Source organism: Phyllopteryx taeniolatus, chromosome 8 (genome assembly GCF_024500385.1).
Source record: "Phyllopteryx taeniolatus isolate TA_2022b chromosome 8, UOR_Ptae_1.2, whole genome shotgun sequence".
In the NCBI taxonomy this organism is placed as follows: domain Eukaryota; kingdom Metazoa; phylum Chordata; class Actinopteri; order Syngnathiformes; family Syngnathidae; genus Phyllopteryx; species Phyllopteryx taeniolatus.
In genome coordinates, this window is record NC_084509.1 from 13,555,122 (window position 1) to 13,574,174 (window position 19,053).

Here is a 19,053-nt window from a genome sequence, read left to right on the forward strand (position 1 = left end):
AGAAGGAAATTCAGGGGCTTAAAAGTGATATTGCACGTCTGCTATCTGTCTCTGTCGCTACATCAGAAAGTCCACCACAGCATGCAATCCAGAACCACACTCAAAAAGCTGCTGTAAAATATGCAAGTGGGAAAGAGAGAACTCCCAGATTTCAATATGGTGCAGATGTTTTTTGCTACAAATGTGGTGAAGATGGTCATTTTCAGCGGGAGTGTGAAAACCCAGAGAATCTCCGAAAAGTAAATAAGCGTCTCCTGAAAGCAAAACAGCTGATGGGAAACTTCCCAGGAGCTCAGTAAAGGAACGGCCTGATGCTCTGGAGAGAACACGTTCCACAAAGTGTGATACGCTAAAAGAAAGCAAGGCTGATTTGCCAGAGGGTTTAATTGGACCTAGTTCTGTTGTTCCTGTACAAGTTGAGGGCATTTACGCCAAAGCTTTGCTTGATAGTGGGTCCCAAGTTACCCTGCTGTACCGCTCCTTTTATGACAAGTATCTGAAACACCTGCCCTTGACCCCTATTGAGTGCTTGGAGATTTGGGGCCTCAGTGTAGACCGATATCCATATGATGGTTATATGTGTTTGAAACTTGAGTTTGCTGGAGATGTAGTGGGTGTAGCTAAGACCATAGAAACACTTGTGCTTGTGTGTCCAGACCCAGTCATGAAAGGTGAGATTTCTATTGTGGTTGGCACAAACACTTCCATAGTTCGGAGCCTATTTCATTCCTGCAAGACACAAAACGGAGATAATTTCTTACATAACATGTCTGTTCACCCTTCAATAAAAGAGGCTTATGAGAAGTTTCGGAGCACCCCAGATGACACAGCTGACCTAAAAAGAGGAACAGTCTGGTTCACTCGAGAGAAGCCCTTAGTGCTGTCTCCTGGGGGCGTTGCAAAAGTGGTTGGCGTGCCAAAATTTGTGGGGGGGTTTTCTGGTCAGGCTGTTCTTGTAGAACGCCCAGAGGAGGGTTACTTCCCTGAAGAACTGTTAGTGATGCCCGTTGTTGATAAAGCAAGTGCTGTTCATTGTCGTCGTATCACAGTAACTTTGAGAAATGTATCAAATCATTCTGTGACATTGAAACGTGGTATGCAAATTGCTCATTTGCACAGGGTGGATGTAATAAATGCAGTCCCTGAAAAGAAGTCCTCTAAGCCGTCCACATCTCAACTATCCCCCTCGTCTTTCAACTTCGCAGATTCTCCTGTGCCTCCTGAGTGGAAGGAGAGGCTGTGTCAAAGAATGATGGAAAGGAAAGAGGTTTTCTCCTGTAGTGAGTTTGACGTTGGTTGTGCAAAGAGCACACAACACAGCATTCGAGTGACGGAGGACAAACCATTCAGAGAACGCTCTAGACGCTTACCTCCAAAGGATTTGGAGGATGTGAGAAAACATTTAAATGATTTGAAAGAAGCTGGAATAATTTCAGAGTCTAGAAGCCCCTATGCGTCACCTATCGTTGTGGTCCGAAAGAAAAATGGGACCATACGTATGTGCGTGGATTACAGGACATTAAACAGGAGAACAATTCCTGACCAGTATACAGTCCCACGTGTGGAGGATGCCCTGACATGTCTGAGTGGTAGCAAATGGTTCAGCGTGCTTGATCTCCGAAGTGGCTACTATCAGATCCCTTTATGTGATGCTGACAAAGAAAAAACGGCATTTACCTGTCCGGCAGGATTTTATCAATTTGAGAGAATGCCACAAGGCATCTGCGGAGCACCAGCCACGTTTCAGCGTATCATGGAAAGGACGGTTGGTGATATGAATCTGCTGGAAGTGTTAGTGTACCTTGATGATGTCATTGTTTTCGGGAGAACAATGGAGGAACATGAGCAGCGCCTTCTTAAAGTGCTTGACAGATTAAAGGAAGAGGGACTTAAATTATCTTTGGATAAATGTCAGTTCTGCTGTCCCTCTGTAACCTATCTTGGGCATGTCGTTTCTAGCAATGGCATTGCTACGGATCCTTCAAAGATCGAAGCTGTGAAGTCGTGGCCACGCCCAGAGAACATCACTGCTCTCCGTTCATTTCTTGGGTTTTGCGGATACTACCGACGGTTTGTGAAAGACTTTTCCAGAGTCTGTCATCCGCTCAATCAGCTACTGCAGGGCTGCATTGTGACTGGAAGGCCAGGAGGAAAGACTAAAATGGAAAAGAACAACAAAGAGAAAGAGAACTCAAAAACAGAGTGGTACCACCCCTCAGAGCCGTTTGGGGCAAGGTGGAATGAAGACTGTGAGAAAGCTTTTGAGAAATTAAAGGTCAGTCTTACAGAATCACCTGTCCTAGCAATCGCAAACCCAAATCTGGCTTATGTTCTGCATGTTGATGCAAGTAGAGAAGGTTTAGGAGGTGTCCTCTATCAGGACCAAGGAGAAGGTTTGCGTCCGGTTGCATTTGTAAGTAGGAGCCTCTCTCCGTCAGAAAAAAATTATCCCACGCATAAACTTGAATTTCTGGCTTTAAAATGGGCTGTCACTACCAAGCTGCATGATTATCTCTATGGAGTCAAGTTTGAGGTTCACACAGACAATAACCCGTTAACATATGTCTTAACCACTGCTAAGTTGGACGCAACAGGACATAGATGGTTAGCGGAGCTATCAATGTATGATTTCAGCCTGAAATATCGCTCTGGAAAACAAAACATTGATGCAGATGCCTTGTCACGGCGTCCTCATGCTGACAGCGATGTGTCTGGTGAAGAGGAAGTGTCCATGTCTCCTACCAGCGTCCAAGCTGTCTGTCACATGTCGTCAATTAGAACACCTTATCCTCACCGTTGCAGAGCTGTGGATCTCCTGGGCTCATCCAAGCATGCTGTACCTAGAGCTTATTGTAGTGTGTTATCTGTAAGCACTCAGCCACTGCCCCAAATGTCTTTAGCTGACATCTCACATTCTCAGCAGGAAGACCCATGCATCGGAGAAGTGTGGTGTGCTGTTGTGCAGAACTTTGCGGACCGGGCTAACAAACGAAAACATCCGGATGTGTCATTGTTGTTAAAAGAGTGGGAAAAGTTAAAGGTCAAGGACTCTGTACTGTACCGAATCAGTAAGCCTCCCAACAAACCAGTTCGACAACAACTCTTACTCCCACAGAAGTTCCGAGAAACTGTTCTTCAGTCTTTGCATGACCAGTCAGGTCATCTTGGGTTTGACAAAACCTATGGGTTGGTGCGAGAGAGATTTTACTGGCCTCGTATGAAAACACAGGTTGAGACGTATTGTAAAAATTGTCCAAGGTGTATTCAGAGAAAAACGCTGCCCAAGAGAGCTGCTGGGTTGTCACATCTTACCAGTGAGGGGCCGATGGATCTTGTCTGTATGGATTTCTTGACAATTGAGCCTGACTCCAGAAACATTTGTAATGTTCTTGTAATTACAGATCACTACACACGTTATGCTCAAGCTTTTGCGACTAAGGATCAAAAGGCGTCAACAGTTGCTAAGGTCCTGTGGGAACAATATTTTGTCCACTATGGTCTACCGAAGCGAGTACACTCGGATCAAGGCAGAGATTTCGAGAGCCGCCTCATTCATGAACTGTTGAGTATGCTTGGTATAAAGAAGTCTAGAACCACACCCTACCACCCGCAGGGTGACCCGCAACCTGAGCGTTTCAATAGAACTCTTCTCAACATGCTCGGTACTCTTGATGCGCAGGACAAAAGTAAATGGAGTAAATACATCAGTCAGCTGGTGCATGCATACAACTGCACGCTAAATGAGTCAACAGGCCACTCGCCATATCTTCTCATGTTCGGTCGAGAGGCTAGACTGCCAGTAGATGTGGCATTTGGAGTCTCAAGTGATGGTACATCCCCCAAGTCCTATCTGAAATACGTCAAAAACATGAAACGAGAATTACAGACTGCCTACCAGCTCGCCGAGAGCATGGCTAGAAAAAAAAATGAAGGGAACAAACAACGCTACGATCAGAGAGTTCGTTTCTGTCCATTAGTCTCTGGTGACAGGGTGTTAATCAGAAATCTTGGACTGCAAGGAAAACACAAGCTAGCTGATCGTTGGAAAGCTACACCATACGTTGTGGAGAGTCAACTCCCTGGTTTGCCTGTGTTCAAGTTGAAGCCAGAGAACGGACAAGGCTCTAACAAAGTATTGCACCGAAATCACATTCTGCCCATTGGACAGGAAGTGAAATTGAATGTGGAAAAGAACGAAGATACACTTCAACGCAAACGGAGAGCCAGCAAAAGACTCAAAGCAAAGAGGGCTGAAAACTGTAATCTTTCTGGTGTACCAGCGCTTGATCATGGTGAAAAGATTGAGTCTGCATCTGACTCAGAAGAGGATGAAATGGGTGTGTGGTATGATTATCACTCCATATGTGAGTCAAGACAACCGGAAGCTCAGGAAACTGTTCAATCAGAACCTGTCAGCATGGATTTGGATCAAGTTGTCCCTCCAATTAACCAAGAGATTGATGAGGTTACAGTTGAGGCATCTGCGGCAACAGATGACGATGGATCCATAGTGCAAGATGAGACTTTTGAAAGTACTGTTGATACTGGAAGGGAGACTGAAGCACAGACATTCGATGTAACGACTGCGAGACAAGACAGTGTTACAGAGAGTTCAGACGAGGCACGACGGCCTCAAAGACTGAAAAGGGTTCCTACCCGACTAACCTATGACTTGTTAGGGAGTCCAAGCTCTGTGGCAGTTAGTACTCATACTGTCTCTCTAGCTAAGGTTGATGATAAGACATATGGCTTATCTCCATCACCTTTGAGGTACAAGAGCATTTTTTATAAGTGGATTGGTTTGAGAGGGGAGTGTTTATCCTGTTCATAAAAGTTTATGTTGTTATACATGTCATGAGGGCATGACAAAAAAAAATTTTGTGGGGGGAGAGTGTAGTGTACTGACTAAAATGTGTTGAACTGTATTTGTTTGAATTGCTGTTGTGAAAACTAGTTAAAAGTTTGTTTGGTTCTTTGTGTGGATGGATACTGGGTGTCCTGCGTCCCGAGGGGTCTGTGAACATTTCAGGTTTTTTTTTGTTTTAATGATTGATTGAAGGGGTGGTGGTCCAATGGGATGGGGGGAAGGAGGTGAGTCGTGGGGAGGAAGAGCGGGAGATGCGGGACCAGAGAGAGAGAGTTTTTTTGGCGGGGGTCTGCACCTGTGTTTTGGACACGAATGGATGCTTGGACTGTTTTTTGGACACGAACGGATTGACTATTTCAAAGCCACGGGTCCTGTCTGCTGAACGCCACGGGTCCTGCCTGCTCAACGCCACCGGGCTGCCGCTTCGACGCTACGGGATCCAGTCGCTGTGCCTACTGAAGCGTTTTGAGGGCTCGTTCCTACGACAATCGGTTTGGGTTTTCCCCCCCAGTGAACTGAGGGTTCAACGGTTTTGTGAGTACTGCCCAGTGAGGGCTACACGTGCAAAAAGCGGGCATAAAAAAAGTAAAAAATAAAAAATAGAATAAACAGCAGAAACTGCCAGTTTGCTACCTTGCACTAAAAGATTGACAATGATGGTGTCAAAGCCCAGCGTGTTGGTGGCGGTGCAGGTGTAGTAGCCAGAATCTTCAGCTTTGACAGTGCGTAGCACAAGGGTGCCATTGGCCATGATGAGACGCTGTCCATCCAGAGACACTGGGATAGCTGTGTTGTCACTACCAAAGAGAAACATAATACATCTCATTTTAAACCACTGTTAATTTTACACCACCGTTCTAATTTCACCACCGATGACTCAATTAATTGTCGTTTCTCACCTGTCTTTGGTCCATTTAATGGTTGGTGTTGGTTCTCCAACAGAGCTGCAGGGCAGCCGTACCTCTTTCATCCACGGAGTCGTCACTGTACCCCCAAATGACAGGATCTTAGCAGGGGCTGATGGAATATGGGCAAGAAGATAGGATTAGTTGACGTGTGGAAGGACAACACACTTAACATTAAAGTCGCTAAGGCCTACCGCACACTGAGCGACACGGCCAAACCAGACTGAACCGTCATGCAGTGTGTAGGGTTCTGCAACTAGTTTTCATGACGGCAAACCCTTGGCCATTACCTTTGGTGCAATTTGAAATTTTAATGGCATGTGAATAGCATTTGCTAAATAGCAGGTGAAGCAGCAAATCAAAAACGCCATTTAGTATCAGATGAATTTTAACAACAAAAATTAGGTTTGCAAGTATGAAACAAGATTCAGCCGGCTATATATCCATCCATTTTCATTACCGCTTATCCTCAGTTGGGTCGCGGGCCAGCTATCTTCGGGCGAGAGGTGCCAGCCAATCGCAGGGCACATTTCAACAAACAACCATTCACACCTACGGGCAAGTTAGAGTCTTCAATCAACCTACCGTGCATGTTTTTGGGAAGTGGAAGGAAACCGGAGTACCCGGAGAAAACCCATGCAGGCACTGGGAGAACAAGCAAACTCCACACAGGCGTGGCTGGGATTTGAACCCCAGTCCTCAGAACTGTGAGGCAGACGTGCTAACCAGTTGACGTGCCGCCATATATACATATATATATATATAAAACAGGGCTGAGAAAAATGAGTTTTTACATCAGCTAGATGTGCTGCATCATTTGTAGATGAGGGCAAAAAAGTAAAGTATTTATGCAAATTCTTAGTTTAAATTATTTGTAATAATTTATGATAATGAATTAACCAATTATCAACACTGAAAATGTTATGTCACAAGTTCATCCCTTACAGTAAGTGTTTGAGGTTAAGATGGCTGTCTAATTCTTCCACACGAAACTAATCCAAGAACCCTTTTCAGGCCGTGCTTGCTGCCCTGGGGCTCCATCATGTTGAACAGTAAAAAGGTCCTTCCCTAAACTGTTCCCAGTTGAACGCAAAGATGTGTCTTGGGGACTGTGTGGTGAATAAATAGATAGAAATATGTCTCCCCAGACTATATATGATGGCTCATACCTTGCGCTAAACCGTAACGTAATGACATTGCCCAGCAAAGTACAGAATGTGAATAATACAGGACGTGACAGAGAATGAGCAGAGAGGATATAATGGGGAAAAAAAATCCATCCAATCCGAGCCCTTGTCACCCTCCCACTTATTTTCTCTGGCTAGGCTTCTTAAGGCCAGCACTCTAGTGCACTTATGTTCAGGTTGAATGAAGTATCGAGTCGGCAAGTCTGAGGACACTGCCGTTTACAGCTGCCGATCACACACACACACACACACACACACACACACGCACACACATACACATGTCAAAAAAAAAAAGTGACATAACAGTCAGTCCTTATTAATTCCAACTCCATTATTTTGCCCATCTTTTAATCCAGCACCTATTGATTTAATTGACCTCTTCATTGTCTGGTGTATTAGTCAAGTCTTCTCCTGTCATGGCATTTTCTCTTAGCATTATGCAACCCCTCAAACACCTCCCTCGGTGCAGAGCAGTTTATCTGGTGCCCTCTGAACTCTAAAATCAATAGCGCATCTTGCTATGCTGTATGAAAACAGGCAGTAACAAACAGACAGTGATGGGAAGTGCTGTGGAGAAAAAGATTGCAGGAAATGTGACTCAGCCCACTGAGGTAATGCTTAATGGTAAGCCTCCAACAATAAATAACCTATTTGTCTACCCCCGTTTTTGGGAGCTTAATTGTTTTATTCCAAGCTACGCTGTGTGCCTTGAATTCGCCCCCTGGGACAAATAATGGTTTTTTGAATTTGAAATAGAATACCAACCTTAATGTGTCACACACATGATTTTTTATCCATAAATTCAAGAATTGGAATAATTTCATACTGAATAAAAGAGTACATGTTTACGAGTGGTGTGCATGTCAGCGGTGCTCATGTCACACTGGCGACAATTACCGGTAACTTCCGTATGTCTGTTTTTGTGCCAGGAAGTGCCTTGGTGTTTTAATCGCCTTTTTGCTGTTTTCTTGGCGTTTATTTCATCCTTCTCATCTGCGAGTTGATTTAAATCGTCAGGAGTTGAGTCTTGGTGCCACTTCTGTCTCTTCATTTTCCCCTCAATTCCTCAGCAGCATCTCAGTCGTGTTGTAATCACCAAATAATGTAAATGATGATTAAATTACTAATTACTGCTTTTAATTAGCTCATTTCTGTTCTCAGAGTACTTCACGTTTACTTGTCAAAAACTCTGACTGTGTCAGGTTGCTATGTTTGCTATGCATTAATCTGAAACAATGTAATGATGTTTTGACAGGAACTACTTGAGACGTTCAAAGGGTGTACATTACCAGTGAACTAACTAATGAACACATATTATCAGCTGATGGAATTTTCTGAGCCAATGAGAGTTGAGTATTCACCAAGACCATGCTATAATACTGTGTGCTCTCAGACAAACATTGATGGATCTGTATATATTTTTGAGGGATATTCATAATTATTTCTTTTAGAAAATAGAGCTGTTGTAACAATCTTGGAAATATGAATATCTTCTCATACAATAGTTTCCATTTACCATACTTATCCAGACTTGGAAATTTATTAAATCAAATACCATACTTTTCCATACTTGCGTAGGAACTCGGAATGATATTGTGTGTCATATGTTGATTGATAAGTCAAGAGTAGCTCTACTGTACTCGCCCAGTGGGCTAGTCAGTTTATCTAACGTCTAAACCCGATATCACACAGTGGGACCTCACCCTTGGCGGCGGGCTCAGCTGTGACCTTGTCGCTGAAGTTTCCGCGTCCTGCAGTGGTGACGGCTGCAGCCCAGATCAAGTACTGCTGCCTGTGGTTGAGATGGCTGATGCGGTAGAAGACGAGCTCTGGGTTAGCTTCATATTCGCTGGGCATCTGAGTAGAGGGGAGAGGACACAGGAAGACAGGTAAGACATTACGCAAGTGAACACAAAAACAGGACAATCTAAAGAGTTGCATCAAGATTCCGTCTACAAAGACATAATTGGAATTGCACCAATACAGCAAAGACCGCTGTCAGGTAACACAGACCTTCATGCTGCTCCACTCCAGTCCTGTAGGTAGTGGTAATGAACATTAAGTGGGTGTCAACTGCCACATACAGTAGCTGCTTTTTATTTTACTTATTTATTTATTTATTTTACGCGTAGTGACATTCACTGGATCTGGTGGGTCACTGACTTTCAATATAATTTTACATAGTCAGGCTAATTTAAGTATTTAATATTTGTGTTACACACTCAGTTTTGATGATCCACCAACGTTCACCAGCCAACCTGACAGAACTGGAGAGGATCTGCAAGGATCTATATATATACAAAAAAAAAAAAAAAAAAAAAAAAAAAAAAAAAAAAAATATATATATATATATATATATATATATATATATATATATATATATATATATATATATATATATATATATATATATATATATATATATATATATATATATATATATATATATATATATATATATATATATATATATATATATATATATATATATATATATATATATGCGGCATGGTGGACGATTGGTTAGCACATGGTTAGCACATCCACCTCACAGTTCTGAGGACCCGGGCTCAAATCCCGCCCACGACCCTAGTGAGGATAAGCGGTACTGAAAATGAACGAATATATATGTGTGTGTATACACACACACTTCTCTAAGTGACTCAGTAAACTGCAATAGTTATCATTTTTCGCAGAGGATAGAGAATCATTATAGTGTCTGTCTGCATGTGTTGCTGCACCATTTGTGTCCAAATATCTTTTGCTTAAAGGACTATAACACCGCAACTATCGATGCAATTTGTTAGCCCATCTATGGCGTTTTGCATTGTTTGTTAGCATAAAGCTAGGTGAAGGCGAATATTTTCTCGAATTTTTGCTCACAAGTCAAAGCAAATAATCGGTTGAACAACAGCTCATCTCTCCAATAACTCGCTTCGCTTGTATCACTTGTATCTCAAGGCACCACTGCAGTTTATTTTGTAGGTTACCTGAAGAGTAAATAATAAGTGGTGAGGATCTGACAAGTGACTGCCAGTCACTGTGTGTATGCTTGCGTGTGTGTGTGTATACAGTATGTGTGTGTGTTTGGAGAAAACAGTGATGTGACTAGACAGCAGACACATGGCTGGGTTAAACACACTGCAATTACACATCCACCTCCAGGTCATATATGCCACTGCATGTGTGTGCTTTTTCTCTCAGTCGCTATGTGGGTGCAAATGCAGATTTATGTTATTCTGCATGTGTATTGTGGCTATTGTAGATTGGCCTCATTAGCGTATGACTGTTCTTGATATCTGACTGACTCGTTTATCTTTCTCCCCATTGTTTTCCTCTGTTTCCACCCTGCCTTGGGAGGACATTTTTTTCTCCTCCTCCTCTCCTTCCCTCCAGCCTCATCCCTCCACACACACACTTCGGTTTTGTCAGGTTATGCCCCCCACCCCCCCAAAAAAGAAAGCCTCAGCCTACCTTCAGCGACCCTCCAAGCTTTTGATTTGAGGGGGGACTTGAGGGCTTGGTTCACATTAAACTGATGTTCAATGAGTCCTTCACATTACTTCTGCCTCTAGTAAAATTACAGTATGACCCAATGTTTGGAACTCCACCAGATTTTACTCACTGATTTTGTTACCATGCCAACATGAAATACTGTGATAAAATGTATTTTTCTCTCCCTCCCTACCTTTCTATTTTATAATTTAATCATTGTTTTCTACCTACACCTTCATCTTGCTCAAATACACTTAAATGCCTTGAAATAAGGACCATATGCACATTCTAAGAACTCCATCATTAGTTCTATGTATTGTATGTTTTTAGGTTGCAGTGGTGTAGAACTGTATTGAATCATACTGAGAGCTTTTGTTGTATTTTAGTCCAGTCCAACAATGTGACGTGCAGTTTTACTACTACAACAAAGAATAGATTTTTTAATAATAAATAAAATAATCACAGTTGAGAGCTTTCATGCGTGATTTTTTTCTCCTAGTACTCCGCCTACAAACCAAAAACATGCATCTTAGGTTCATTGGAGAATTTTTCAGGTGTGTGAATGTGAATATGAAAGGCCGTTTGTCTATTTGTGACCTGTGATTGACTGGCGACCAGTCAGTCAACCTGGTGAGGCACTGACATTAGAGACAGTTTTACGTACAGGATTTAAGAGCCAAACACAGTGGGGTATTTGCCATTAAATGCAAACGGACATAATATATATATATATATATATATATATAGACACTGAACGAAAATATAAAAGCAACACTTTTGTTTTTGCTCCCATTTTTTGTGACCTGGACTCCAAGATCTAAAACTTTTTCTACATACACAAAAGGCCATTTCCCTCAAATATCTGTCTAAATCTGTGTTTGTGAGCATTTCTCCTTTGTCGAGATAATCCATCCCATCTCACAGGTGTGGCATATCAAGATGCTGATTAGACAGCATGATTATAGCACAGGTTTGCCTTAGGCTGGCCACAATAAAAGGCCACTCTGAAATGTGCAGTTTTATCACACAGCACAATGCCACAGATGTTCTGCAATTGGGAGCGTGCAATTGGCATGCTGACTGCAAGAATGTCCACCAGAGCTGTTGCCTGTGAATAGAATGTTCATTTCTCTACCATAAGCCGTCTCCAAAGACGTTTCAGACAATTTGGCCTCACATCCGCAGACCACGTGTAACCACGCCAGCCCAGGACCTCCACATCCAGCATGTTCACCTCCAAGATCGTCTGAGACCAGCCACCCGGACAGCTCCTGCAACAATCGGTTTGCATAACCAAAGAATTTCTGCACAAACTGTCAGAAACCGTTCACATTGGATGGCTTCTGGCACGTTGGAGAGGTGTTCTCTTCATGGATGAATCCCGGTTTTCACTGTTCAGGGCAGATGGCAGACAGCGTGTGTGGCGTCGTGCAGGTGAGCGGTTTGCTGATGTCAATGCTGTGGATCGAGTGGCCCGTGGTAGCGGTGGGGTTATGGTATGGGTAGGCCTATGTTATGGGCAACAAACACAGGTGAATTTTATTGATGGCATTTTGAATGCACAGGGATACCGTGACGAGATCCTGAGGCCCATTGTTGTGCCATTCATCTACACCTCATGTTGCAGCATGATAATGCACGGCCCCATGTTGCAAGGATCTGTACACAATTCCTGGAAGCTATATATATATATATATATATATATACACACACACACACACACACACACACACGTTTAGGGAATCAGAACAGTCATGAGTATGGATATTCATGGATATAATATTCACTATTAATGAATAGTGTTTTGTACAGCGCATTACTTTTCATCCAAATAACTGCTCGTGCAAACAAGCACATCGGAAACATTTTCCGCAACCATTTAAATGTCACCACACCCAACAGTTTGGCACTAATTTCCATTTTCGGCGGTCCAGTTGTTTTTAGGTTGGTCAGTAAAATTGAGTCTGTTGTCTTTTTTAATTCCTTCAGGATAGTTCATTCATGATGTTGTTCACATGTATGAGCGGAGGAACCCACACAGGCATGCTTCTATCCCTCAGCCTGTGTTCATCAACCATTCCTCTCTGCTTATCCTTCACCCCTGATTGTACCATCCCTTCCCTTCTCTTCCTTCCAACCTTCGTTTTCCGGCCTGTGCTCGTATCCATCCGACAGCACAATGATCCCCCCCTCCTCACACACACTTTGTACTTTACAACCTCTCACTGATGTACATTTACTTCAGTGACTCTCCTCTCTGTGCATTTGTCTCGATACTCGCAGGTGGAGGGAGAGAGGGAGGTACAGCGGGAGACATGAATGGATGCATATCAGGCTGGAAACTGTACCAGTCAAAAACAGAGTGGGGGGTCGTGAGTGAGCGCATGTTGCTGAAACGGATATTAAAATATTCCTTAGGCGTGGGGATAGCGGCGAGCTAGGGAACAATAGAGCGAGATAATGAAAAGAAGAACAAAAGTACTCCCCGCGCGGTGTGTATACAAACCCCCCTTCATACACTTCCCCCTACCCTCCCACCATCCCATCCCATCCCTCCTTCCTTCTGTTTCTCCAGTCGCACTCATTTACATAGTAATCATCCTGAACTCTGCATGGGAGTTTCAGATGGACGGCTAGATAGATGGCGAGATAGATAGATAGATAGATAGATAGATAGATAGATAGATAGATGGCTAGATAGATAGATAGATAGAGTCGGCGTGTGAATTTGAGTTGCATGTGCGTGTGCTTTTCTGCCCTGCTTGATGTACAGATGAGGTTGTCCTGGCAACGTGATGAGACGCAGATATGCAAATAAGGCGGGAGGGTGAGCTTGCACACGCGCGCACTGCGGTACGAGCAGCGCTCATTTCACACACACACCTCGTGCTGAGACTGCAGCAAAAAGTGCACGATCGCATACACAATCCATGCACATTATAATTGAATCCATTCACCTTTATCTTTGCATTATATGAATTACATACAACCCAAGATGAATGAAAAAAAAAAAACATTTCCTCCAAACATGTCATTTTCTAAAACGGTCTCTTCACCCTTTCATTCTCTTCCCATTAAGTCCTGCATGCACCCCTTTTAACTCACCGGTTGGCCTGATCCAGGGCTCGAGCAGTAGATGGTGTACTTGCGGATGATTCCATTTGGTTTATGAGGAGGTAACCAGGATACCACAACACTGCTGGCGGAGGAGGGCACAGCTTTGATGCCAGCTGGGGGCCCAGGGTCTGGATCATTGAGAGAGCCAGAGAACGTACTGAGGACAGTGTAAACCAACTGATTGATATATGTATGCTTACAAAAACACAAAAACAAAGAACCACCTTAATGTTTTGTGGAGTTTTGTGTTTGATTAAACCACAGTAATTAGACTCCTGTGCAGATCGATCCCTTTAACATCAAAGATGTTGAATCATTTCTCATGTAGAGTCAAAGATAATCTATTCACTCATCTGCAGAGAGTGCCTGACAATTAATTGGGGAGGCCTTAATTTGTACGAATACATCCATCCATTTTCTGAGCCGCTTCTCCTCACTGGGGTCGCGGGCGTGCTGGAGCCTATCCCAGCTATCTTTGGGGGAGAGGCGGTGTACACCCTGAGTTGGTCGCCAGCCAACTGCAGGGCACATATAAACAAACAACCATTCACGCTCACAGGCAATTTAGAGTCTTCAATTAAACTACCGTGGATGTTTTTTTGGGATGTGGGAGGAAACCGGAGTACCCGGAGAAACCCCACACAGGCACAGGGGGAACATGCAAACTCTACTCATTTTTATAGAACTGTTAAATAATGGTATTTAATTAAAACAATAATATATTTGATGTTTATTTTTCCCAAGTGGAGAATTTACCTGGTGATTAATGGGGACAGGCTTTTCTATTAGACCAGAGGCCACTATTGAGGAAATGGTCTTTAGACAAAGTTCATAAAGCGCATTACAGTGGAGCGTTGAGATACTAGTGACCCAGAGATACAAACTGTCATTCAGCCGATTTTTTTGCTTTGACTTGCAAAAATTTGAGATACAAGCGTTGTATGGTGACTGCAAACTGAACTCATTTCACAACAAGCTGCAGTTTGACAATTCTTCAAAAAAGAGTGGCTTCAAGCTGCTCGTGGCCACCCCCAGTTGCATAGATTTGGCTTAATCAAGGCTGTTTATCTTAATGCTTACAAACAATGTAAAATGCCATAGACAGACTAACTAATAGTACCGGTGTTGCGAAACTCTTCTTCTTGTGTGTCTCTGTCTGTCCGCAAGTGCTCAAAGCACAAACACGAGAACAAGCAGCACAATGTCCATTGAATTGAAGCAAAAACGTGGAAAAAACTGTTTAACACAGCATTCATCAACCCACAACATTAGGTACACTTGCGCCATTGAGTGAAATCAATACAAGTGCTGTGTCAAAAAAAAAAATTGTGAACACTTGGTGTGTTATTCATTGAAAAGATTGACTATACTGAACACAAATAATTTTCGCTCCCATTTTCCATGAGCTAAACTTAAAGTTAGTAGGAACATTTCCTTTGCGCAAGATTGGGTCATTCGTAGCTCAAGGCACCACTGTTTTTATTGATGGTTTCAAGTGGTGTAGATCTGTGAATTGCGCAACTTTTAAACAATAATTTTGTATTAGCAGTTACAAATGAGATTTAATATCTTTGTAAACCCCACATTTTATATTGTATTCTGTTGACTAGATGGTGCAGGTGCACTTATTGAGATACTCAGTCACTTAAAATGGATGCGAAGGCTCAAAGAGGACCATAATGTACCCAAAGCACCGCAACAAGCACGGCCAAGTAAACACATGTAGGCACATTCAAAGGGACTCTCGCAGAAGGCGGTCGTGAATCACTGTCATCTCTGCTTATGCGGCAGAGGGAGGCGGGCTGACGATTGCTCTGTTTGCACAACTCCACTGTAAACACTTTTGCTTATGCCGCACACAGCACCGAGGGCAAAGGGATCAGAAAGATAATGTTGAACGTATGTGAAGAGGTTGCCCCCGGACACAGTGTCGGCCCGCATCAAGGGGGAAAAAGAGCCGCTCAGCCTTGATGTGATAAACAAACACTCACACGGGCCCGAGCTACTGCAGTCAGGCTAACACAAAGAAAAGGGAAACAGGTAAACAGAATAAAGGCCTTTTTTTTTCTGAAATGACACTTCTTAAAAATCGCTTATACCCCCGCCTCCCTCCTCCCTTGTTGGGGCCTCAGGGAAAGAGCGGAGAGGCGGATCCGGATGTAATCCACAACCCACTGGTGTAAGCACAAAATTAATTCTCCCTAAACCACAAAGAATTAATCTCTCTCTTGTACGGGGTGCTAGGCGAAAAGTGCTAACAAACAATAGTGCATTTTCGACGCTAACACACACTTACTTGCACATGCAAGTAACACACACACACGCACGCACGCACGCACGCAAGCACGCACACACACACACACACACAACTTCCCTCCAATGGACAGATCCACAGCCTTGGGCTCATCTCTCTCACGCACACACACAGCCACACACACACACACACACATAGCCACACACATGCACACACTTTTTGGCCTCTTAATTCTCATTAGCACTGGTAATGGCACATCAGAGCACAAAGAGGTTTTAATCAGCTACCTCAGCCTTACAAAGAACCTTTACCCCCCGCACAAATGCGCCTCCCACACTGCAGATGAATCGTCTTAAACCCTTAGATAAAATTGCTTTATCCATGTACGTGTGAAGATAAAATACATCAAGAGTGGACTCACAGTCTTCGCGGGTTTGGATGTACAGGACATTGCTGCGCACGCCATCGCCAGCCTGTGTGTAGGCCAGCACCTGGATGCTGTAGTTGGTGAACTTCTCCAGGCCCCTGAGCTCCACCTGCTCCTTGCTTGTGGTGATATTCTGCATTTCACCCCACTCTGAAGAGCACAGATGACAGGCTGATGTTCAGAGAGGACACTGGGCACATACTCAACCGATTTGCAACCACTGTACTGTGTCGTGAGAGAACAGAGCTGCAGGAAATGATCCAATTTCACTTTATTGGTCTGAACATTTGTATTTATTTTGTACGAATAATAACTTTGTTAATCTATGTCAGTGGCATATAGTGATAGGCAGAACACTTACAGTCACGGCTAAGGGCGCCAGTGTTTTTAGCCATGACTGTATAAGAAGATTTCCCCCTGACTGTCTGATATGAAATGACTGTAAATGCTCTTCCTCTTGATGGTAGAAGGTACAATTAACCTGTGTGTTCATCTATTGCCATTCATACAACAGAGTCAGTCACAGCTTACACACTGAGCGAGTAAATATGTTAGTAAAGTGAGACAAGATTTTTATTATTGCAGTAAATACACTTGTGATATTTTTGTTTGGTGGTGTGCCATGAAATAATTTTGATGTAAAATGTTTGCCTCAGCCTGTGGTGACTGGTCAATAGGGGGCGCAAGGGCGCCACCCTACCACTCAGCTGAGTCACACTGAATAATAAGGCAAAACAAAATAATCAAATAAGGAAAATGAAAAATAAAAATAAAATTATCTATTTTTAGATGAGCAGGATACATACTTATATTTAATGATGAGTAAAGTTGCTTCGTTCATCTCTGTTGTCTGGTTTTGTAAAGTATTTCCGGTTTGGGGCGCATAAACCTTTACCTATTGCAAGAAGGTTGGGAAACACAGGTTAAAGCAACTCACCTCCGTCAGGGAAGACAGCCCAAAAGACGACACGGTAGCCCTTCAAAACGCCATGTAGAGTCATCCTGGGGGGTTCGGCCCAAGAGATGACAGCCTCATCCGATGTGACAGAAATGGCACGCACATTCTGAGGAGGCTGGCTGGGAACTGGGAGCACAGTTGGAAAAGGACAGGTTGAACAACTCAGGCTTCTTAAGTTCAATTTCAACTTAACAATTAGGAGCAGCTTGTTTATTCATGACGTAATTCAAATGCCAAAAACATTTACTCTCAAGGTTCTCTCTTTATTGAAAGAAAATAGACAGTTATTTCAAAAGTGTGAGAATTTATTCTATGCTGTCATGTGGTAGATAGATTTTCTTTTTAAATACAACAAAGAGGTGATTTTTGAGTAGTGTGTGTGTGTGTGTGTGTGCATGCATAAAATATTAGAAATATTTTCCTTGTAGTTTTACCTGAGTGACTTATTGCTTACTTAAAATAATATATCAGCTGTAAATTATTAAAAAACCGTAAAATACATAGAAAACATTCACAAAATCAATGATATTATATACAATGCGGGACACATTTATTACAGCATCACCCAATGTAAGGTTTATCCCACAGATACTCTCAATTTACATTATTGGTAATTGCTAAAATGTTTTTTTTTCTGTAACCAAAATAATATTTTTAATGCTTAAACCTAATTATTGTGAGCCATGAATTTACAAAAATTCAAGATATTACAAAAAAACTAGTAAATCACATTATTATTATTATTTCTAAACATGTCAATTTATAGTTATTTACATACTTTACTAACAGAGGAATGTGGATGACTTTTTAGATGCTTGATTCATTTCTGATTTCTCAGAGAAGCCCAGTGAGTCATTTGTAAATTCCTCCTTCCTGCTCTAAGTGGTCAAATCGTTTAGAGCACACTAAAATGGAAAGAGTCCGCATTAAAGCACTTGAGATGTTGGATGGTGTCTTGGTTTTTATTATAGTTAGTGTAATAAGATTGTTTATTTTATTTTATTCACACAATATATTTATGATGTGGAGTGTATTTATTCAAGTGGATGACGAACAGGGAGGCAGGCCACTGTTTCCGGAAGTACGGCATATCAGAACATTAACATTGCAGTTACTAAAATGGCATTACTGACTGATTGTGGAAATGTTTAGCAGTACAGTGGTACCTCGACTTACGAGTGACCAAACTTAGGAGTTTTTCAAGATACCAGCCGTCCCTCGGCTTGAGTTGAGTTGTCTTGAGCAAAAATGTGATTTGCGAACGCTTAATGTGGCAGTGAACTTCACGACAAGCAGCAGATAGTTAACAACTTTCTTCAAGTGCTTGCTTTAAGCTGTTTTCCCCCCCTTCCAAGTTCTAGTTTAAACATAAAACAAAGACAATTACATGTGTATTTAACTAAACCATAATTTTGGAAGTCTGCTAGCCTAATGCTAATACACAATGCAAAATGTCATAGACATGCTAACAAAACTGCCATCAGTGTCACAGTAATTAAAACACTTTAAGTAATGGATATTGAATACAAACGGTGCCACAACAGATAATATAACAATACTCACAGGATATATTCTCGATCCTTTGCTTAAAAATAATACTGCACAACTGGGTCACTTAGTTGTGAAACTGGTATTTGTTGATTATGAACGTCTTTATTATACTGCTTCCTGGTGGCCAATGCGCAGACACCAGAAAGACCACAAAGTCAATGGGCTTTGAAACAAGAAATCATAATGCACCAAGTGTTTAACTCTTTCCATTCTATTGAATTGCCTTACAATATGTTTTAGAGCGTCCGACTTTGCTTATTATAAAACATTTCACAAAAATGTTGGTGGTGCT

General features: G+C 42.4%; 1 protein-coding gene across 3 annotated transcripts in view; it reads right to left on the reverse strand.

Moving 5' to 3' along the window:
• dscaml1 (Down syndrome cell adhesion molecule like 1) overlaps positions 1–19,053 on the reverse strand; it is a 146,019-nt gene that overhangs the window by 18,454 nt on the left and 108,512 nt on the right. For all 3 annotated transcript variants that reach the window (XM_061780902.1, XM_061780900.1, XM_061780903.1), the window contains 6 exons: positions 17,190–17,336; positions 16,247–16,402; positions 13,560–13,699; positions 8,663–8,816; positions 5,767–5,884; positions 5,501–5,664 (listed from right to left, as the gene is read on the reverse strand). In XM_061780902.1, coding sequence (XP_061636886.1) covers positions 5,501–5,664; positions 5,767–5,884; positions 8,663–8,816; positions 13,560–13,699; positions 16,247–16,402; positions 17,190–17,336 — 879 coding nt within the window. The remainder of the gene's footprint in view (positions 1–5,500; positions 5,665–5,766; positions 5,885–8,662; positions 8,817–13,559; positions 13,700–16,246; positions 16,403–17,189; positions 17,337–19,053) is intronic.